General features: G+C 37.7%; 1 protein-coding gene across 1 annotated transcript in view; it reads right to left on the minus strand.

Moving 5' to 3' along the window:
• Positions 1-22,497, minus strand: part of INTS8 (integrator complex subunit 8) — a 44,889-nt gene extending 22,392 nt beyond the window's left edge. The window contains 13 exon segments of the mRNA NM_001102556.1: positions 1,192-1,325; positions 2,427-2,602; positions 2,988-3,058; positions 6,533-6,674; positions 7,123-7,223; positions 10,345-10,500; positions 12,040-12,147; positions 15,404-15,586; positions 16,978-17,029; positions 17,750-17,821; positions 18,130-18,270; positions 19,908-20,082; positions 22,364-22,497. Of these exon segments, the coding sequence (NP_001096026.1) occupies positions 1,192-1,325; positions 2,427-2,602; positions 2,988-3,058; positions 6,533-6,674; positions 7,123-7,223; positions 10,345-10,500; positions 12,040-12,147; positions 15,404-15,586; positions 16,978-17,029; positions 17,750-17,821; positions 18,130-18,270; positions 19,908-20,082; positions 22,364-22,493 (1,641 nt within the window). The 5' untranslated portion in view covers positions 22,494-22,497.
• Between the last annotated feature and the right edge of the window lie 275 nt (positions 22,498-22,772).

Genomic DNA, 22,772 nt, shown 5'->3' on the forward strand with positions numbered 1-22,772 from the left:
GAAGTTCAATAACTTGCTGAAGACTATACAGCTAATTAAGTATAGCACTGGGATTCACACTTGGGTACTTAGTACCAGAACTCTGGCTCATAACTTTTATGCTGTACACTTCCTTATCCATACAAATGAACACAAATAATGATTTCAATGCTACAGAAGCCCAGCTAAGATTGAGACCAATTTTTCATTTCACGTCACTTGTAAGTTCAAATCCCACAGAATATACATCAATTTCTAGCTGCTTTTTATCACATTCAGTAGTGAGGGAGTGTGCAGCTAGCTATATTAGAAACACATTCATATTATTATAGGGGCTTCCCTAGTGGCTCAGCAAGTAAAGAATCCTCCTGCAATGGTGGAGACCTGGGTTCAATCCCTGGGTCAGGAAGATCCCCTGGAGAAGGAAATGGCAACCCACTCCAATATTCTTGCCCGGAAAATCCCATGGACATAAGAGCCTGGCGGGCTGTAGTCCGTGGGGTTGCAAAGAGCTGGACACAACAGCATGGATGCACTACGACCACACCTAACAAATAAGATGCACGTGCAAAAGGCAGATTCCCCGTATTATACTTTACCTGCATCTGTGAACTAGTTCCCTTGTATCTCTAGTTATATTCCACTGAATGTTTAAAAAGCTATTTCATTTGCAGTTTCCATGCAGGAAAACTTAGACAACTTCAGAAACATTATCTTGGCATTTTTTGGGGGGCGAGGGGGGAATTTTTAAAAATATCTAAAGCTAAAAATGTTCTATAAAGAAGTTTTAATGAGGTGATTCTAACCTGCAGGCTTCAGACTTAGAGAGGACATGAAAAAACTAAACCAAAAATACTCTGTAGGGCAAGTATTAGCTACAGACTGCACAAATATCATACCTAATACACATATTTACAGCTATACTGAAAATGCATGTAGATGCCATAACAAATGAAATATAAACTCATTTTTATTTTTTTAACTCATTTTTAGTTGTTATTGATTTAATATCTTTTTTAACCTATTTCACATTTTCTCTGTCAACAGATGTTCAAAATACAATGTCGTGTGAAGGTCTTTCACGTTACTGATGAATTGTTAACAAATAAAAGGGCTTCTTATTCCCAAAAAGCTCAAGGAACAGCTCTTCTATTACATTACATCAGAAAACAAGGGTAATTTTCTTATCTGTTCTCAACAGAAGTTTCTTACCTTATTAGACACTGTCCAGAATTCACGCTCTGAAGTCATACCATGTAATTCAATTAAAATCTGTCGAATCCTCCATGGATCCACTGACAGTATCAGCTGATGTTCCAACTGGCCAATGTTGACACTTGCTGAGGCTAAGAAAGGAAGAAGAGATTTTCATTTAATAACTATTTGATACGTTATTCATTCGTTACTCATTCATAATCGTAAAAACATGAGAATGGTAATTTACTGACAGAAACTGTGCATGTTTATAAATATTAGAAGTTAAAAGTCTCTCTCATCTTGAAAACTGATTTATCCAACTTAATGCAAACTATATTTTAACTTTACTCTCATATAAAAAGCCTAACACAACTTGTATTATGTTTTCATTTATCAAATAAAGGTAATGAAAATATAAACCAATAAAAATCAGTAACTTTACATGGAAAGAATTATGTGGGATATATGTAAAAATTTGATTTATTTTTGAACATCCTGTGTTAAAAGCACTTCTAAAATGTTCTGAGTAGTAAACATTAAGAATGTTTTTCGAAGGGAGAGAATAAGAAGGTTGGAGGCATTGCCTTCCCAGAGAGCCAAGAATTGATCACTAAAATTCCTCATTACAATTCAACTTTCAGATACAGTCTTCAATAATGCATTGCCAGCATTTTATCTGTGGTAATATTACTCTTTTCCTTTACGACTGAGTCAAAGCAGCTTAAATCTAGTGAGGTCCAAAGTAGCTACAAGTTCAGTCAACTGAATTCTGTCTCCCCTGCATATTGAAGTGTTGAAGCTTGTATTTATTAATAAGCAGCACTATATTTTATTACATTTATAAAATAAGAGAAAACAATGGAAGAAATAATCAAATAAATAAGGCAAAAATGGCATGTTGCCAAAGCTGAATGTTTAGCCAGCAGACAGTGATATAAAAGCTGAAATGCATGCAAGCCTGCCCCGTTTTTTGCTTGTAACCCCTCCTCTTCCCTCTTGGTTTATACCTTCAAGAACACAGCAGCAGATCTATTTCCGCAGCTAAACTCTTTTATGTATCCAGGCCTACATCTCCATTAACCATACTCAGCAGACTCCCAAAACTTAACTGCTTACAGAAATATATGACCTCAAAAGACAGGTTTGCTATTAGTTACCAGCTCTAGTGTAAATAGAAAAAAAAATTAAGAAGATAGCCTCAAATATCCTGAGGAACAAAATATGCCAAAATTTGAGCTCGGAAATCTAACCTGGGATATCATAAAATGAAGTTACGGGTTTAATGCACAGATTGATTCTAGGGGACCTCTTCCTCATCTGATCAACAAGTAGCTTTCGTTCTTCATCCTTCAGTAATGTGATGAAAAGCTCGTGTGAAGAAATCATGAAAACATACTGCAGGTCTTCCAAACCCAGACACACATTCCTAGATCAGTAAGAAATATTATAAAACAAAGAAGTGTATAATTTTAGTTTGGGGAAAAAAATCATATAACCAATTTTTATTAATAAGCTGTTTAAAAGCCACTATTCAGTAACTGCACAACAATAATTTGAACAGTTTTTAAAATTTCTCTTTGGTCCTTATCTAAGTTATAATTTCACTGCTACAACATACAAAGAGGGTAACAGCAAGAATCCTAAGTTTTATGTGGCTACACAAATTTAAACTGTGAGTGTTCTCAACCACCAATTACTACCTGGTTATACGAAGACAGGCAAGGTAAATGTAAAATGATACGGAATAAAAGATATTCTTCTCACAGACCTAAGCTCAAAATTAAGAAAAAGAAGAAAAGAAAGGTACTTACTTCAAAAAAGCAGCCATGTTTCCTTTCAAAGTATCTGAAGCTTTTTCTAAATTTATTGATCTTGAACAAACCTAGGAATTTGAACAATTTTTATTTGAATATGGGTACTTCAAAATAATTATACTACAGTTTGAAAGTTTAGATTTAAAAACAATCAAATTGTCCTTTCAGACATGGATCAGTCACAGATTTGGTTAAGAAATTTAAGAAATGAGACCAAAGAATAAGAATGCATTATGGGAAGAGGGAGTGGAATGTGACCATTTCAAGAACTGCAGGTAAAGAATAACCTTATGAATTATGCAGTAAAGAATAATCTATTTAGCATATGAACAAGTCCTGCTGAAATTTACAAAGTATGGACCCAAATTAAATGGAGTGATAAAGTTAAGAATCAGTAGTTCCTGTCAGAAAAGTGAGAAGACTCATCTTGGATAGCTGAAAAGAAGGATCGATAATAGCTAAAGAACACAGAACCAATGATTAAGGAGGTAACCAAAGTTTAAAAAATAATGAAAACAAAGAGCAACTTAGCTATGAAAATATTAGTCATCTAAAAATAATATTATTTAAATATCATTGTGAATTTATTAGGTTAGGCGACCCACATATTATTTACAAGAAGTCAAAAAATTATTAGTATAAAAGATCCTAACCTCAACAAATTGTCAATATTCTCTAATATGCTGACACAAAAGCTAAATTATATAATGTGTACAGCAGTACTATTCACAAGAGCCAAAAAGTAGAAACAACACTAATGTCCATCAAGTGATGAATGGACACTCAAAATAGACACTGAAGAGTAAGTGTATCCATTCAGTAGGACACTATTCACCTATAAAAAGGAATGAAGTGCTGACGGACACTCCAACATGGATGAAATGTCTTCAATACCAAGTGAAAGAAGTCAGTTACAAAAGACCGTGTGTTTTATGAGTTCATTTATATGACATGTCCAGAATAGGCAAATCTACAGGGACAAAAAATAGATCAATAGTTGCCTGGGGTTGCAGGGATTGAGAGGAAAATGAGAAATGATTGCTAATGGTTAAGAAGTTTTCTTACAGGGGCAGAGGAATGAAATGTTGGCAAACTGGCTGAGGTGATGGCTGCACAACTCTACGAACATACTAAAAATCACTGAATTGTACACTTTAAATGAGTGAATTGTATATTACTAGCTGGAAACAAAGTCAATTATACAAATTCAATTATAGTTCATTAAAAAAAAGACTTCTATGGAAAAATTATAAAGCTTTAAAAGGACATTAAAGGGCGCCAAAATAAATCAAGAGCTATAGAAGCTCATGGATTAGGATACTCAATATGGTAATGCTACTAATTTTTCACAAACTGGCTTTTAAGTGTAATGTAATTTCAAACAAAAATACAACAGGCTTACTTCTGAAACTTGACAATCTGAGTCTACTGTCTACAAGAAAATGTAAAAAGATAACCAGAACCAATACAACTTTGGAAAACAAGGTTTGTGCTTCAGATGATACCAAGCCAGGGTATGGGTGTGATGGATGGGTAAACAAACAGAAAAGCTGTTACAGAATAGCCCAGAGACAGGCCCACACACGCATGTATATATGACACTCAGAATTCAACCAAGGCAGCACTACACACCAGTAGGAAAAAGAGGAAACTTTCAACAACTGGTACTGAAACAAGTGAGGGAAAAAAATGACACCAGATCCCCTACTTCCCATGATACACAAAATTCAATCATAGGTGGATTAAATACCGAAATGTGAAAAGGCTAAGTTCTAGAGGTTTTAGAAGATAAAATACAGGACAATTTCACAACTACAGGATATGAAAAGCTTTCCTAAGCAAGACACAGAAATTCACTAATCTCTTCTTTTATGAGAAAGACTGATAAATTTTATTATATTAAAATTAAGAAATTTTAAAATAATAAAAGTTAAAAGTGAACCTCAGAAAACATACTTGCAATACTTAAAACTAGTAAAGGACAGGATATATTAAAAACTCCTGCCAAAAAAAAAAGACAATTCTACAGAAAACTGAGGCATATCACTTGGAACAGGCACCTCAAAAGATGAAATCTGTATATGCAAAAAACAATAAATGAAAAGCTGTTAAACTCATCAGTAAAAAAGGAAAAGGAAGGAAAATAAAATAAAGAAACAAAAAATAAAGGGAAAGGAAAAGGACATTAAAACCTCAATGGGGGCCTTCCTGGTGATCCAGCGGTTCAATCCCTGGTTCAGGAAGATCCCACATGTTGCAGAGCAACTAAGTTCCCACCCCACAACTACTGAGCCTGTGCATCTAGAGCCTGCGCTCTGCAAAAAGAGAAGCCACCGTGAGAAGCCCCGCAATGCAGGGCTAGAACTGCACTGCAGCTGAACTGCAATGAACACACTGCAATCAAGAGTAGACCCCACTGGCCACAACCAGAGAAAGCCCACGCAGCAACAAAGACCCGATGCAGCCAACAAGGAAGTAAATAAAATCACCTCAACGAGATACCGTTATACAATGACCCAGACAGGAAATCTGACAGCAAGATCCCGACCAACAAAAACTCTCATACATGCAGTGGCAGAAACACTTTGAAACTTTATGGTAAAATTGCAGATATACTTTCTCCAGGAATGTTACATAAATGGTATGTGGGTGTACCAGGATATAAGCACAAGAATGTTCAAGCAGCAGAATAACCCCAACCTGTAAATAACACAAATGTCCATAACCATAAGAATAAATAAATTGTGGCATGGTTATATAATGTTGTAACATCTTACAGCAATGGGGAAAAAAAAAACAACTATATCTGTATACAACTTGATAAAACATCTCACAAATATGTTCCCTGAAAGACAACTTATTTTGTATGATTTCATTTATATGGAGGTGAAAACAGGCAAATTTAAGAATATTCTTTAAGGGTACATACAGAGGGGATACAACTGTAATGAGAAATGCGGAAATACTGTCACAAAAAAAGCAGGGTAGTGATGTCCTCGAGGAGGAGCAGAGAGGCTGTGGGAAGACACCTTAAGGACTTTAAGAGCATTGGCAATATCGTAGTTTTGGAACAAAATGGTATTATCTCTATTCTATGTACTTCTCTCAAGGTCTATTACATTAAGACTATTACAGAGAGAGAGAGGTCCGGTAGAAACACAAATTATGGAGCTCACATGAGAGGCAAGAGGTATGATCTGAGCGTTTTTAGTGAGCAGGTGACTGAAGTTTTGGAAGAGAATAAAAGTGGTGAAGAATAAAAGAAGCTGAGTGAGCCAAGGACAAAACTTTAGTAAAGAAAAATATTAAAGGGGGATCAAAGGAGAAGTCAATGGAGGACTAAGGAAAACCCGGTGATGGCGGAGAAGCAGAAGCGAGCTCCAGCAGCAGACACGGCGGGCAAGCATGCTCTGTCGGCCGCACCGCCTGAGCCGGAGAGGCAGTGGGACGAAGACAGTGAAGAGGGCTCCAGACGTGGCAGCTAGGAGGCCACTGGAAAACCCAAAGCGAAATTATAAACCAAAGGGGGGAAAATGTCTTACCTCAAGAAGAAAGTCTATTTTCTCTTTATTAGGTCTAAGAAATAGCTGGTTAAATTGAACACTAATAGTTCTACCTTCTAATACATCACGGACTGTGTTACAGGCACAGACTTTAAAACAGATTTCATCCAGGGCTTCATTTCTGTCAAATACAAAAGTAGATACACTCATTTATTTTTTAACAGAAAAGCATATATTATAAAACTAAATCACAAGAATGGGCCATTTATTCTTGAGAGGTAAGATTTTTACAATATTCCGGCACATTAATAATTACTTAAGTCAATGGGGAAAAAAAATAAACAGGAAAGTTTTAAATTTACCAAGGGATAATTTAGGTACGCAGATTAATCTGAATCAAACTAACAGAATCAAACTCTGCTGTGTACATTTTTTTACCCAAGCACTTTTAAAAAAAAGAATTAGATGAAAATTAAAGTGGCTCCTCTAACCATGTTAATTCTCCATACAGTAAAAATAAAGTGAAAGCATCGTGAGAGACATACAAGTAATCTGGAGGGACATTTTTGATAAGTCGGAAATGCACACTTACTCTTACATAAAAATCAAAAAGTAATTCACTTACTTACCCCTGTTGAGCTTTCTGAAAGAGTTCCCTCAGGACCGACTGCCGGAACTGGATAGGTAAGCTGAAGGTTAAGTTGTCTTCAACAAAGATCTTTATTACCTCCTGAAACACAGACAAAAAATTGCAACTATTTCAAAAATCTTGAAAGTCTCTTAAAAAAAAAAGTTTTTTAAATAAAATTTTAAGCCTTTCTGTAATAGAAATTACACAGTGAAGAAAATCATTAAAATATCTTGCTAGGAAAATCTCTTCCTAAAATTTTAAAATTACATTAAGGGTAAAAATAGCACCATCCCAGTTCAATTCAGTGGCTCAAGTCATGTCCTACTCTTTGCAACCCCATGGACTGCAGCATGCCAGGCCTCCCTGTCCATCGCCAACTCCCGGAGCTTGCTCAAATTCATGTCCATTGAGTTGGTGATGCCATCCAACCTGTAATTCCATCCAACCAATCTGCTGACCCCTTCTCCTCCAGCCCTCAATCTTTCCCAGCATCAGGGTCTCTTCCAATGAGTCAGTTCTTCGCATCAGGTGGCCAAAGGAAGAGTTTCAGCTTCATCATCAATCCTTCCAATGAATATTCAGGGTTGATTTCCTTTAGGATTGACAGGTTTAATCTCCTTGCAGTCCAAGGGACTCTCAAGAGTCTTCTCCAACACCATAGTTCAAAAGCATCAAATCTTCGGCACTCAGCTTTCTTTATGGTCCAACTCTCACACATATACATGCCTATGTGAGGAGCAGTGTCCCCACAAGAGACTGATCTAGACTTGCCTGTGAGTGTCCAGGAGTCTCTGGTGGAGGCGTGGGTCAACAGTCTGGCCTCAGGCCAAACAACAGGGAGGGAACACAGCCCCGCCCATCAACAGAAAATCGGATTAAAGATTTACTGAGCATGGCCCTGCCCATCAGAATAAGACCCAGGTTCCCCCTCAGTCAGTCTCTCCCATCAGGAAGCTTCCATAAGCCTCTTATCCTTATTCATCAGAGGGCAGACAGAATGAAAATCACAATCACAGAAAACTAACCAAACTGATCCCATGGACCACAGCCTGGTCTAACTCAATGAAACTATGGACCATGCCGTGTAGGGCCACCTAAGATAGATGGGTCATGGTGGAGAGTTCTGACAAAACGTGGTCCACTGGGGAAGGGAATGGCAAACCACTTCAGTATTTTTGCCTTGAGAACCCCATGAACAGTATGAAATGGCAAAAGCACCCCACTACCCTTCTTTAAAATTGGAGATCATGGGCCAAAAGTGAGAGGCGAGAAAAGAATCATTAAGTAGCAATTCAGCTATGTTATTAGAGACTTTTAAAATTCCTCTCCTCCACTTTAAACGTGATTTCATACAACAAACTTTTAAAACGCTAAAACAGAGAAATATTTCAGCTAAAAAAAGCGTGCTAAGAAACTAGTCCAATCAAGTTAAATGGTTTAAAATGTATTAGTGAACTGTACAAAATTTATCATTCTAATACACGATATTATCATAGTCTTTTTACAGTCTTTTTTCTCAGTTGTTTATCAGCTCTTTATCAAGCAATGGAAGAAAGTAGGGGTGACAGTGAGGGGATTTCTGGAAACAGCTGAACCAGCTCTACAACAAGAGCACTGACAAAAATGGTTTCAAAACCACAGAGCAACCACTATTTCACTTTCATAGCAAAACATGAGCTCATGGGAGCAAGCAAGTCACTTCCCAAATGTTAGAACACTGATTTGTTACAGCTATTCAATAACTCATCAGCTACAGAGAGAATCCTATCCCCCCACCCCCAAAAAAGCTAAATATGATTTCTAAGACACTCCCGCATATATAGCTAAAATTATAAAATTGGAGTGTTGCAACAAAATCGCTCTTTCCCCTCTCCTAGCTGTCCATTACACTACTTCCTGAGTTATACATCTGGCCCTTCATTGTATCTATGGAACATGCAGGCTTCCCTGTGGCTCAGGTGGTAAAGAATCCACCTGCAAGGCAGGAGACCTGGGTTCAATCCCTGGGTTAGGAAGATCCCCTGGATAAGGGCATGGCAACCTACTCCAGTATCCTTGCCTGGAGAATCCCCATGGACAGAAGAGCCTGGAGGGCTACAGTCCATGGGGTCGCAAAGAGTCAGACACGACTGAGTGACTAAGCATGGCACACATGGTAACATGTGCCAATCTGTGACTAACATTCTCGCCTGCACGGGTCTTACTATGCCAGGAACCGTCTTAAAGATTCTACATCTTATCATAATTGATTACCACTCCCCATAAGCCTGTACTAGGGATATGTAACTGAAAGGTCTCTTGTGTTTGATAACTTCATCTATATCCAAAATCCACCTTCAAGAAAGTTTACTTTTCTTCCCGGGCAAATCAGAATTGACAAAAAAGGGGCCAGAGGGCAGGGGAGGGAGCACTGTCCCCTCTCTTCTATTTTCTCTGAAGAAAAAAAAACCCCAAAACTCTAGTTGAGAAAAGTGAACTAAAAACCTAGGCTAAAAGTCCACTGTGGAGACACAAAACTAAAGGTATGTTATAGCACTGTCATTCCATAATTTGTTTTGAATTTAATAAGATGAAGGCACTGTTCACTTTCTAGAATGAAGGCTTTTTTAAAAAGTACAAATTCTAACTCCCAGTGATTTTCATTACAAAGCTACAGATATATACTCAGAGGGGGCAACAAAAAAATGTCAACAGACTAATTTAAGCTCTTTTCATGAGTAAAACTGAGATGACGCCCAGCCTCCCTGGAAAAGTGGGCTATGTAACAAACCATCCAAACCGACCAGAACTGCTCTGCTCACCCTCTCCTTCAGTCTTACTTTCGCAGAGGCTAATAAGGTCAGGCTGAAGACCGTACTTTCAGATCTTTAGCCTCCATAAAACCAAGAGTTCTCTACCTGTAATTTTAAAAGTTAAAAGTTCTGCCTACAGAGTTTCTTATAGAATGTACTTAAAATGGGCAAATTTTATACCTTCAAGAAAGGATAATTATCAGTCATATGAGTCCACATCTATCCAGTGCTCTGCCTTAAGAGTTTATAAACTATAACTTTTCATTTGATTCTCATAAAAAGCTTAATTATTACAACTATTTATAGGCCAATCTGTCTGACGTGCCCCAAATGGCACAACTGTAAATGGTGATGTCAGGATTTGAACTCTGCTGTCTGGCTTCCAGGGCTTTCCAATGACACTACTGTATCCCCGTCATACATCTTACCTGATAGTTGCCAGATCTCAGACAAATATGGACCTGACTATATGGAGTCAATTGCTGAGATGTACTATCAGAGGATGGTACGAGAACATCACATGCTTGACAATAGCCAGCTAAGCGCTTCTCATCTATGGTACAATGAAGAGATAATGAACCTATCTGTAAAGTAAGAGGTATATATCATTATCCATCAGTGTAATAGAAACAAGAGTCTAGCACCCGTTTATTGCACTTTAACAGCATAAGAAAATGCCAATGGAAAATAGGAACCATAAAAAATGAAAAAGTTAAAGGTTTAGAGCAGGGGTCAGCAAACTATTGCTCACAGGCCAAAACCAGCCCATGTCCTGTTTTTATAGATTCCATGACCAAAGAATAATCAATCCTTAGTGTTGTAAAGGGCAGAAAAAAAAAACAAACAAAAAACCAACAAATTAGACTATGCCACAGAAACTGTATATGGCCACAAAGCCTAAAATATTTATGATATAGCTTTTTACAAAAAAGTTTGCTGACCGCTGGTTTAGAGTTCTCAGGCCAACATAAAAATGTAGACATTATTATCACTCTCTGTGGGTATAACAACAATTAAGATACTAACAAAGAATGAAAACTGTTAAAAAAAAAGATTAAAATACTTTAAAATATTGATACATATACTTGGCAGAGATTTAAAGGGGGACAACAAAGAAAACTCAATCTTCACTCAACCAGAAAAAATAGAAATGCTTCTACCAAAACAGAAAAAAAAATTTTTAAGACATACTTTTTAAAAAAATTAAAGTTTTAAATTACTATATCCAAAATGCCATAAAATTAGAAATCTGATGAGTTCCCCAGGCAAATTAAAATGAGAATTCCCAATAAAAGATATCTCTAGTGTATTTATTCAGTGTTTCTGGTGAAGAAAGGCAAGATTGAAGTGGGAATTTTTCTGGCCACCAGGCATATAAAAACCTAGTTATATACTTTAAAATTCAGTTTTGTGAATCATAAAAAGAAAAATGCAAACAATAAACACATGAAAATGTTTACCCTCCTAGGAATTAAGGGAACACAACTTTTTTTTGGGGGGGGGGAACACAACTTTTTAAAAGATATTCTAGATAAATATCAAATTAGCAACTAAAAAAACTTCACTAATAGCAGAGCCCTCAGAAATCAATTTGTACCTAGAAATGTACCTAGAAATCAATTTGTATATTACAGCCTTTAAAAAAATTAATGACCACTGACATTGTAATTCTACTTGCAGGAATTTAACTCTATCTAAAGTCTAAACAAAAATTTATGCTTGGAGATATACATTTTGCAACTTTATAATAAATAAGAACAGCAAACTATCTAAATGCTCAACCACTAGAAAAATAAAATCATAGCACATCTATATATAACAGAATAGGATAGATATATTTAAAATATCTATTCTAACATTTTAGCAAGATACAAAATAGCATGAGCTTAACTGTATAAAAACATAAAGAACAAAAACTGTAAAAAAAAAAAAAAGCTAAAACTGCAAAAGGGATTATTTCTAGGCAGTAGTATTACAGATTTTTAAAAATATTTCCATTAGTTTTTTGAACTATCAAATTTACTACGATTAATAGTTTTTTAATCATCAGGAAAATGAAAGCCAAAAAATATATAGATGTTTTAAAGGACTGAAAATCATGTTACTGTTATGACTGTATTTACCTCTGCAATTAGTTCTTTGGTTCTAAAAAATTTTTCTCTGGCATTTTCATAGACAGCTGGATTTGTAGAGCCTTGCTGGAAGTATGCTGCACCCAAATCGTAACACACCTAAAATGGTAATGAATACCAATTTGCTCAGTGATTTTTCATGAACTTAAGAGCTAACAAAACTCAAAATCACCTTTATCTCAGCAACATAGTTACACATGTAGCAAAAAGAAAAACATTTTAATGAGCAGTGAAACAGTCAAAGTTCTTAGTCACAAGCAACAGAAATCAACTCTGACTGACTTAAGGGGACTTACTGGTAAGACGTCAGGAGGCCTACAGAATTATTGGGAAAGCCAAAGAATCAGGCCTGGAAAACAAACGGGGATAGGAGGCAAGCAGCCAGAACAAGAGCCGCAACTGATGCAGTGAAACACCACACAGCCATCTCAACAGCCAACGCCACAGATCCTGGCAACTGCAGCCAGCAGAACCAGACGCTGAAAGCAGCAGCTCCGCTCCTGCCAGGGCTGCCGGGGAACTAGACTTTCCTGTCATTGCTGGAGTTACTCACCATCACAATGGATGCTCCATCATCCCACTTCGCTGACTCACTAGAAAGCTCCTGCGTGTGTGCTACGTCGCTTCAGTCGTGTCTGACTCTTTGCGACCCCATGGACTGTAGCCCGCCAGGCTCCTCTGTCCCTGGGATTCTCCAGGCAAGAGTACTAGAGTGGGTAGCCATGCCCTTCTCCAGGGGAGCTTCCCAACCCAGGGATCAAATTCACATCTCCTGTGGCTTCTGCATTTACAGGCAGATTCTTTGCTGCTGAGCCACCAGGCAAGCCCAGCCAGCTCCTAATTCAGTCTAAATGTCTCTGTCACACCGATGTGACGTGCCTGTCCTCCAGCAGGATAAGGCTAGAGAACACGAATATTTTGAGTTGTCAGTTTTATTATAGGAAACATGGTCTCCCTCCCATCAAGTCTTAGAAGGTAGGGGATTCTTCTAACAACGAAAAAGGGGACAGCCACGGGGGTGTCTCCAAAAGGGTATGAGGGGCTAATGAATAAAGAACTGGCCAGAATAAAATATTGAGAAATCTGAACGAATGAGTATAAAATGACAGCTCATTTCCACTTGTCTTTTTCTAACAGAATCTGCATATTTTTCCAGGAGCATTCTTAAACAGACACCTAGATTTACCTAATGCAGAATTCAAAGACTGAGTTGAACTTGGCCATTTTATGAACAAGAATACTAAGGCCCAGAAAGCAACATTTCTACTTGAAAGCATATAACCAAGCACTGGCAGAGACCAGACTTGAAGCCAGACCCTTAGGTTCCTAATATTCTATCTCAAATTTACTCCTCACAAGGCTGACTGCTCTGTCTTCTCGATCTGACTTTTTAAAAAAGCCTTCAACTTATTCCCCCAAGGAGGAGAAAGTTCAAACCCCATGGGCTGATTTTCAAGGATCTCAGAATCTGGACTACCTTCTCTCTCCAAACCTCTCTATTCTTCTCTATTTCAAACCCACCAATCTTCTCAACTCCCCATTCACATCAGATGTAGAAATAAATTTCATTCCACACTGTTTATTTCCATTTGCACCAAACCAACCTGAGCCAACAGATACTCATTCCTCTTCCAAATTCCTAAGTCTCTGATATTCCTGACCAAACTACTCTTCACTGATACCAGACTACAGATACTATTCTGTTCTGTTCAACAAATCAAGATTAATTCTTCCTCAGCCTCTAGAATACTGCTTTACACTATTTAATCCATACTTAATGTTGGGCAGATTTTCATTCTAAAGTGCTTCCTTCCATCTAGGATAAAGGAGTGCTAAAGTTTAAAGTACATGTATGTATATAATAAAGACTTATATACACACAAGCACACCTATATATGCACACATATTATAGATACATATAATTCCCTTTTCCAGGCAAAGACAGAGTTGTTGTTGTTGTATAGTCGCTAAGTTGTGTCCAACTCTTTCGCAACCCCATGGACTGTAGCCCACCAAGCTCCTTTGTCCATGGGATTCTCCAGGCAAGAATACTGGAGTGGGTTGCCATTTCCTTCTCCAGCGGATCTTCCTGACCCAGAGACCAAATCTGCATCTTCTGCATTGGCAGATAGATTCTTTACTGCTGAGCCACTGGGGGAGCCCTTGAAGTGGTTACCAACTGCCAATGCCTCATGACTCCTACTCCTAGTCTATGAGACTCCATCTCAGCAAGTCTTGAAAAGGGATTATCTTTAACTCCAGAACCAGCTAATCTGAAAAGGTACCTCTCAACCCTTTTTAAAGTCAGAGGTATTTCTGCTATTTCAAGATTGGGAAACAGTGATGAAAGAAGTCATGCCAGACATCCCTGGTGGCCCAGTGGTTAAGAACCCATCTGCCAATGCAGGGGATGTGGGTTCGATCCCTGGTTCAGGAAGATTCCACATGCCTTGGGGCAACTAAGCCCATGCACCACAACTACTGAGCCTGTGCTCTAGAGGCTATGAGCCACAACCACCAAAGCCCAAGAGCCCACGCTCCGCAAGAAGAGAAGCCACCGTAAGTAGAGAGTAGCCTCCACTCAGCATAACTAGAGAAGGCCCACAAGCAGCTACAATGAACCAGCGCAGCCAAAAAGATTAATTTTTTTAAAATGTTATGCCAATTCACACAATGGAGAAAATATAGAACATAAAAGGCTCTATCGTAGTGGCCCTCCATAGGCAATCATTAATTCTTTTAAAATTTCTATTATACTCAAGATTCTGTGCTAATATGTACAGAAGATGCAAAATACAAATATATTTTAAAAAAGAGAGAGACCTCAAAGAGTTTACAATCAAGCAGGGAAAAAGAAGCTATCAACACATAAAGTGCCTAACAACAAAAAACAACTGAAAGCAACAAAGGAACTAGGGTACAGAGTTACGGAGAGCAGGCAGCTTAAGATCCTTGAAAAACTAGGAATTTCTCTAGGAGCCTACATTTTTCAAAATCTAGCACAATATCAGTTTTGTTTTGTTTTCTTGGTCTGATTAGATTTCTTATAATGTGAATGAACTGCTAGTCAGTTCATTCATATTATTACTCCCTGCATTGTCAGTCTGTTAACTAGTTTGGAAACAAAAGAGCATATGAAATTTTCCTTCCATTTCTTTCAGAAAAATTTCAACGGGGTCTTATAAAATTCACAATTAACTATAATGCAAAGTTTTAATAAACATAGGAAGTAAAATCAGAGTAAACATAGGAAGTAAAATCATTAGAAATAAGCTCTAATTAAAAATACAAGGATGATTTTATGTAAGATTTTCCAAAAATGTGCCATGCATTGATTAAACACTGAAATAAATACCTGGCACTGCATCTCCTCGGTTTTGATCTTCAATCCAGCAGTGGAACTCTCAGTTTCTCCGTTGACCATGCCTGGCTCCACGGCCAGTAAGTCCAGTGTTCTCATTGTGTGGACATAAAGATCCTTGTTTAACTTAAGGGCTGCCTCTAGTACCAGGATAGAATCAGAAGCTTGTTCTTTTAGCTACAAAAGTTCAATAAGCAAATTTTTAAAATACAAAAATGGCAATACTGGACTGTATCAACCAAAAAATATCTGCAGGGTACTCAGCAGCTTAACGTACTAGTCTACTTTAGAAATGCGCCTAACACAGCAAGAGTGAAATTATATTTGTCGAAGTTACTTTAAGATTTTAAAATTCACAAGGTTCCTATTGTGAAACTGAAAACACAAATTGGAAAAGACTGACACCTTTCTTTTATATAAAAGTTACTGATGAAAAATGTTTAAGATCTGCACCGTCCCACTGATGTACTCAAGAAACTTTTTGCATGCTTTGATGTGCCAGTCACTTTTCTAGGCATTCAGATCAGATCAGTCGCTCAGATAATAATAATAAAATGACACATTTTTTGCTTCCACATTCAAAATACACTATCTGTTGTATATAGATACAGATGGTTACCTTCCTTCTCCTTTCCTAGCCTCTGCACTTTGGGTGGTATCTCTGATACATTGCATATTAAATAAAGAACTAAAGAGATCATTTTAAATTATGGTTTCTACTTTTATGTTGACTAAAGAATTTAAATCTAATTTAAATTTTAAAAGTAACTGTATATAAATGTATGTATGTATAACTGAATAAAAAGTAGTTTTAGGGAATTTCTGGCAGTCCAGTAGTTAGCACTTGGCACTTTCACTGCAGCGGCCTGGATTCAATCTGATTGGGAAACTGAGATCCCAAACCCCACACAGCATGGCCAAAGAAAAAGTAAAAATAAACTAAAATTTGTAAAAATCATTTTTAAAATAAAAATAATTTTAAAATACATGTTTACTATAGAATTTAGGGAGGATATAAAATAATATAAAGAAAACACCTATAAGAGTGACTTCTCACATCTGCTAAAGCACTATGAAGTATCTGACAACAAAACTAGTGGCAAAGTACTCTCATTAACATTAAAAAGTGTCAATTTAGAATATTATCAAATTATGTTCTGCTGCTGCTGCTGCTAAGTCGCTTCAGTCGTGTCCGACTCTGTGCAACCCCAGAGACGGCAGCCCACCAGGCTCCCCCGTCCCTGGGATCCTCCAGGCAAGAACACTGTAGTGGGTTGCCATTTCCTTCTCCAATGCATGAAAGTGAAAAGTGAAAGTGAAGTCACTCAGTCGTGTCCGACTCTTAGAGACCCCATGGACTTCAGCCCACCAGGCTCCTCCGTCCATGGGATTTTTCAGGCAAGAGTACTGGAGTGGGGTGCCATTGCCTTCTCCAAAGTCTAAATGTCATCGCATCTAAACCAAGCCAACTAACTCTTAATATATATAAGATTAGAAGAAGCACCTATACATGCTCTAAATATAATACATCCCAGAAAGGTTACAGTGTAACCGATACCAATACTCACCACTTTCAAAATATTTTCCGTTAGCTCTTTCTCCTGTTGCATCTGATTCATACTAAAAGAGAAATGACAGAAGAGTACCAAATATTACTTGAAAGACTGAAAATTCAAAACTTAAAGATCATTCTTGACAGTGAGGCTGAATTTAAATAAATAAAAATGCTTTTAATGCTATTTCTGTTCATGCTTAAAAAATAAACTCAATTATGATGATGCTCCTTTATCTACCATTATTTTTTCATTTGCTTTGCATTAAAAAAAAAAAACCCTCAATTTAAAAATAAAACTTTCTGGCAGCAAAAACTTATTTACATCAAGTTAGAAACTACACTCTAGCTCCAAAGTTGGGTAAGTTGCTACTACTTGGAATTTAAGAACAAGGTTTAAAACTCCAGACCTGATCAAACTATTGTACTTAACTTTTGCACTCTAAATTAAAATTTCCCACATACAGAACAAACATCTATTTCAAGTAAATTTAATTAAATGAAAACAATCTTAATTCCTGGAACCAGGGCAGTTAACATTAAGACGAAAGGCACACTTTACAAAGTGCTCCCTCCTTTTTTGGAGCTCTCTACTCTAGTTATCCAAAAGCCTGTCTGAGTCTCTCACCCTTCCACCCCCTCCAAACCTACCTGCATGCAGGCCTTCTGCCCTCTGATTTCTGCTTTATTCCTTCTGTACCAAGAGTTCTTAAAAACTTGCAAAATTTAAAAAAAAAACACAAACTGACAAAAAAGTGCCAAGTAAGGGTCTTTATTGGCCAACTTACACACTTAACTGAGGAGGTCCAGGTTTTGCCTGTTTAACAGGAAAACTACTTTGAACAATTGTCCTAATTGCCCTTAAAAAAAAAAGACAAATAAAAACAAAATTTAATACATTATAAATGTCACTTCAAGTATTTTTTTAGTACTTCCTAGAAGACTTATAAACTATCCAAAATTCTGACATATAATAAAAACTGTATAAAGTCATCCACTTCTCTATCAGAATGCTTTTCGTCCATGCAGTCATAATTTTCTCCACCATCAGATTCACTATTCCCAAGATCCTCTGAGAGATCCCCGATGACTTAAAAGCACATCCCTGAAGTCATAATGCAATTAAAGAAAGGCTGCCCAACATATTTTAGGTTTATGAAAAATTTACCATCTATTGTAGAGAAGTATGGCCATGGCAGTGGTTGGAGGTAAAGTGGCCAGATCCATATCTATGTGCTTTGTCCCGGGAGGAACTTTACTGATGCACAACAGTTCATTCAACAACATATTCAATACTGGAACAGACAAACTTAAAAAGGAAGAATCAAACGACACATAAGTTGTGCAAGTACACAATGCACAATTCAGTACTTTGCTAAAAATAATTATTTTAGTAGTAAATCCACAGAGCCATTCTATTAACCTGTCTCAACAACGTAAATGAAAATTTATCAAAAGATCTTTTAAGCTTTTCTAACAAAAACAATTTAAATCTATACAAAAGTAGACAGAATAATATAATACACACCAATGTGCCCATCATCCAGCTTCAACAGTTATCATCTGATAGCCAATCTTGTTTCATCTCTACTCTCACCCACTTCCCTCCTTTCCATATTACTGTAAAGCAAATTCCCAATAGTAAATCATTTCTTCCCAAGTATTTCAGAACATATCTCCAAAAAATTACCTCCTAACATAAGGAGAGTATAAATTTCACACCTAAAAATTATTGTTTATCATCAAATATCCAGTCAAGTGTTCAATTTTCCAACTCTATTATATACATCATACTGTTTTGCACACATTGCTATCTGGTGATAAGCCTTGAGTCTATTAACAGATAAGCTCCTCCTTAAAGAACAAACCTTTTTTTTAATCCTAATATTTAATGCTGGAAAATATATGGTGAAAAAAGTGTTCAAGTACTAGTAGTGTGAGTAGAAACGAATGTAACTCTCTGGAAACGCAATCCAGTATATGCATAATGAGCTTTAACAACGTTTACACCACTTGACCTGGCAATTTAACAATCTATACCAAGGACACAACTCGCAATTCATATAAAGCTTATGGACAAAGACATTTTAAAGCTCTATGATTTATAAAAGTGAAAAACTAGAGAAAAACTAAAAACCTGTCAATAGAGGAACAATTAATAAATTATCTATACAATGGATAATCTCCAAAAACCAAACTGGGGAAATGCTCATGATATCCTGCTATATGAAACAAAACAAAAATCAAAAGAGTATACAAGGTATGTTCACAACTTTGTTTAAAAATATAGGGAGGAAAACAACAAAAATTACACAAAAATGTTAAAAACACTTCTTTCCCCTCCCTATTATTTCTTATTTTCTGAATTTCTCCAAATATTCTATAAGGTATTTCTCTTTAAATTGTGAGAAGGGGGTGAAAACAAATCATTATATAACAATGCATTTGAAACACTTATTTATAAACAAATAACCACTGATTCTAATAAGATAGTTTAAAAGTTTAAGAGACAGTGACTGATTTATGACCAGTAAAATTAAATGAATTATTCAACAAAGATAATATGTACCATAATATTATGTACGATTCATCATTAATTTTTATTTTCTTCAGGTATGTAAAAGTAAAATGAAGATTTAAAACTGTTCAGTCATGGATTTTCTCTACTTATCATGTCAAAAAAATGAGAATAATAATAAACTGGTTCATTATTGATAACACCAAGTTTATACTTTAAAAGGTGATTTAAATTCATTCAACAGTAAAATATTTTCTTACACTTGTTGGAAAATACTTGCATATTTTACCAAGAATACACAGAAAAATAGTTTTCACTTTAAAGACCCATATTATAAGAACACATACTGAAATAAACCAAAATATCTAACAGTTCTCAAAATAAATTCACTTAAATCTTTTTTTTTAATTCATTTAAATCTTGTATACCTTTTCTCTAATATGTCTAAGTCCCATTTCAAATGTGCAGCAACTTTAAGAGCAAGGAGCTTTAAAACACGATTTCTCTTGTTATCAGGTGGAGGTTGAACTTGGTTTTGCTCATTAACTGAAGGTTTGGAAGCCTGTTCCAAAAACTGGACTATAAGCTGAACTGGTGCAGGATCTAGGATTTAAAAGAAAGCAATTCCTGAACTTAAGGTCTAATTACAAAGATGCAAAAAGATTCACCGTATTGGTTTCTGGCCACAAAAGGAACCCAAATAGGCCAATAGGCACATGAAAAGATGCTCCGTATCACTATTTGAGAAATGCAAATCAAACTACACAGAGTAATCAATCATCTCACAATGGTGAGAATGGCCATCGTCTAAAAGTCTACAAATATGAAAAAAATACAGAGGTTAATTTAAAAATTAATTAATTTGTATTAATTAATTTTATTATTGGAATGGAAATTATAACCTATAATGGCAAATAATTTTAATTAATATTATCCAGCAATCTCACTCCTGGGCATATGTCAAGAAAAGATGAAAACTCTAACTCAAGATCCATGCACACCAGTGTTCACAGTGGCACTGCTTACAATAGCCAATACGTTGAAGAAATCTAAATGTCCACTGACAGATGAATGGATAAAGAATGTGCAGTACATATACACAGTCAAACACTACCTGGCCATAAAAAAGAATGAGATTATACCCTCTGCAGCAATGTGGATGGATCTAGAGATTATCAGACTAAGTCAAGTCAGAGAAACACAAATGTCGTATGACATCACTTTCACGTGGAACCAAAAAAAATACAAATGAACTTACTTACAAAATAGAGTCAGAAAGAAAACAAATTTATGGTTACCAAAGGGGCTGGGGGGCAGGGACAAATCAGGAACTTGGGACTAACATACACACGAATATATATAAGGTAGACAACAAGGACCTACTCTATAGCACAGGGAACTATATCCAGTATCAATATATTGAACTACATTCAATGTCAATATATCACGACTATATAGCACAGGGAACTCTACTCGATATTGAACTATACTCCAATAGGTTATTTTAATAACCTATAACAACCCACTCCAGTACTCTTGCCTGGAGAATCTCATGGACTGAGCAAATAAGCACATAAACAATGGAAAACAATCTGAAAAGGAACAGGTGTATACATATAACTGAATCACCTCACTGTATACCTAAAACATTATAAATCAACTATTCAACTTTTTTTGAAAGTTAAGGGATAAAAAAGGGGATCCAAACAGTTGTGTAGTTACAATGAATAAGGATTATGATTCACAAGAAGTGAGCCTGGCTATTATAAACGAAAGATCAGGAAGGATGTAAGAAGGGAAGATAACAGATCCTTGCAGACAAAAGCACTTTAGACGACAGAACATAATGGTTACAGATTTCAGTTCGGCAAACAACTGTCAAATTAGGGGAAAGAAATGCCATGTTTAAAATTATTGCTTTAAGGCTTAATTAGTGGGACTTGCATCAAGTTACCTCTGCACCTGTTTCTGTCAATGCAAAATAGAGGACCACCTACCTCACAGGATTATCATGAAGACGGAATTAAACGAGAATGCAGCTGTGAAGCATGAAGCACAGAGCTTGGCACCCAGAAACACTCAACAAACTGAATTAAAAGCACATTAATACAATATAGTGGTAAAACCGCCCACGTGAAGTACACCAACTTCTCGCACAGGAGTCTCCACCAGCTCATTAGTGGTGGATTAGTCTAATTACCAGTGGATTAGACTGAACAAGCACATCTGGATTCGAACTCTCGTCAGCAATTTATCATCCAAGGAACTTACCTTTTCATGCCAGCACCTCTTTCCAGAAATACCTGTTATTTCCCACCCTCCCTGAACAGCACTCCTGAACTGCAGTATCAATCATAAACATCATTATACAATAACCATCTTGCAACTGTGATAGCATTTTCTGCTTTCAGAAGTTTTCGCTTTGATTTACAACCCAACTTTGGAATAATTGAGTCAGCAGAATCCGTTTGTTGAGGAATCAAACAGTTAAAATACGGACCTAAGATATTCAGCGTCAGGACCAGCCTCTGAACAGCTGATGTCTCCGCAGACCGCACCCCCCGCCCAAACTGTCCGGGGTTCAGCCCCAGGGGAGGGCTGAGACCCCCTCCCCCCGAACCCGAGTACGGTCACAAGGCCACCTGAGAGGCGACAAGACGGCAAACACTAATAGGGGGCGGGAGCGGGAGGGGCTCTGTTTCCCGCTTTTCTTAGGCCTCCCGGAGCGGCGCCCCGCGCCGGCAGGTTTGATGCCCAGTCAGAGACGGGGCGGCGCCAGGGCTCAGCCCCGAGGCCCGCCTCCCCGGGCCGCGGGGTAGCGACAGAAGGCGCGGGGCGGCGGGAGCCCCGAGGGCAATCCTTGGGCCGCGGGCGCCGCGCTTACCCGGGCAGGGCTTGCGCAGGTGTTTCTCCAACAGCGACTCCTGCAGCAGGAACTCGAACCAGGAGGTCTGCGGCGGGGTGCAGGGGCGGCTGGAGGTGGCCGCCTCCCGGTCCGCCGCCTCCGCGCTCATCCTGCCCCCGCCGCCGCTACCCCCAGGGACGCTTCCCGGCTCCAACCTGACGCTCGGACGCGGGCCCCGGGGGCCTCTGACGTGCGGAACTGCCCGGAAGCGAGGGGGCACGCGGAACGTCCCGGAAACCCACACAACCCAAAATGGCGGCCTGACCCCCAGCCGGGGCGGGGCGTCCTGGTTCCGCCCCCACCCCACCCCCGCCGCGCCTCCAGACCAATCGTTATTCGAGTTGGAGGAGGGCGGGGCCGATGTCTTTGGGAGACGGCTTGCTGGTGA

Source organism: Bos taurus, chromosome 14 (assembly GCF_002263795.3).
Source record: "Bos taurus isolate L1 Dominette 01449 registration number 42190680 breed Hereford chromosome 14, ARS-UCD2.0, whole genome shotgun sequence".
NCBI lineage: Eukaryota > Metazoa > Chordata > Mammalia > Artiodactyla > Bovidae > Bos > Bos taurus.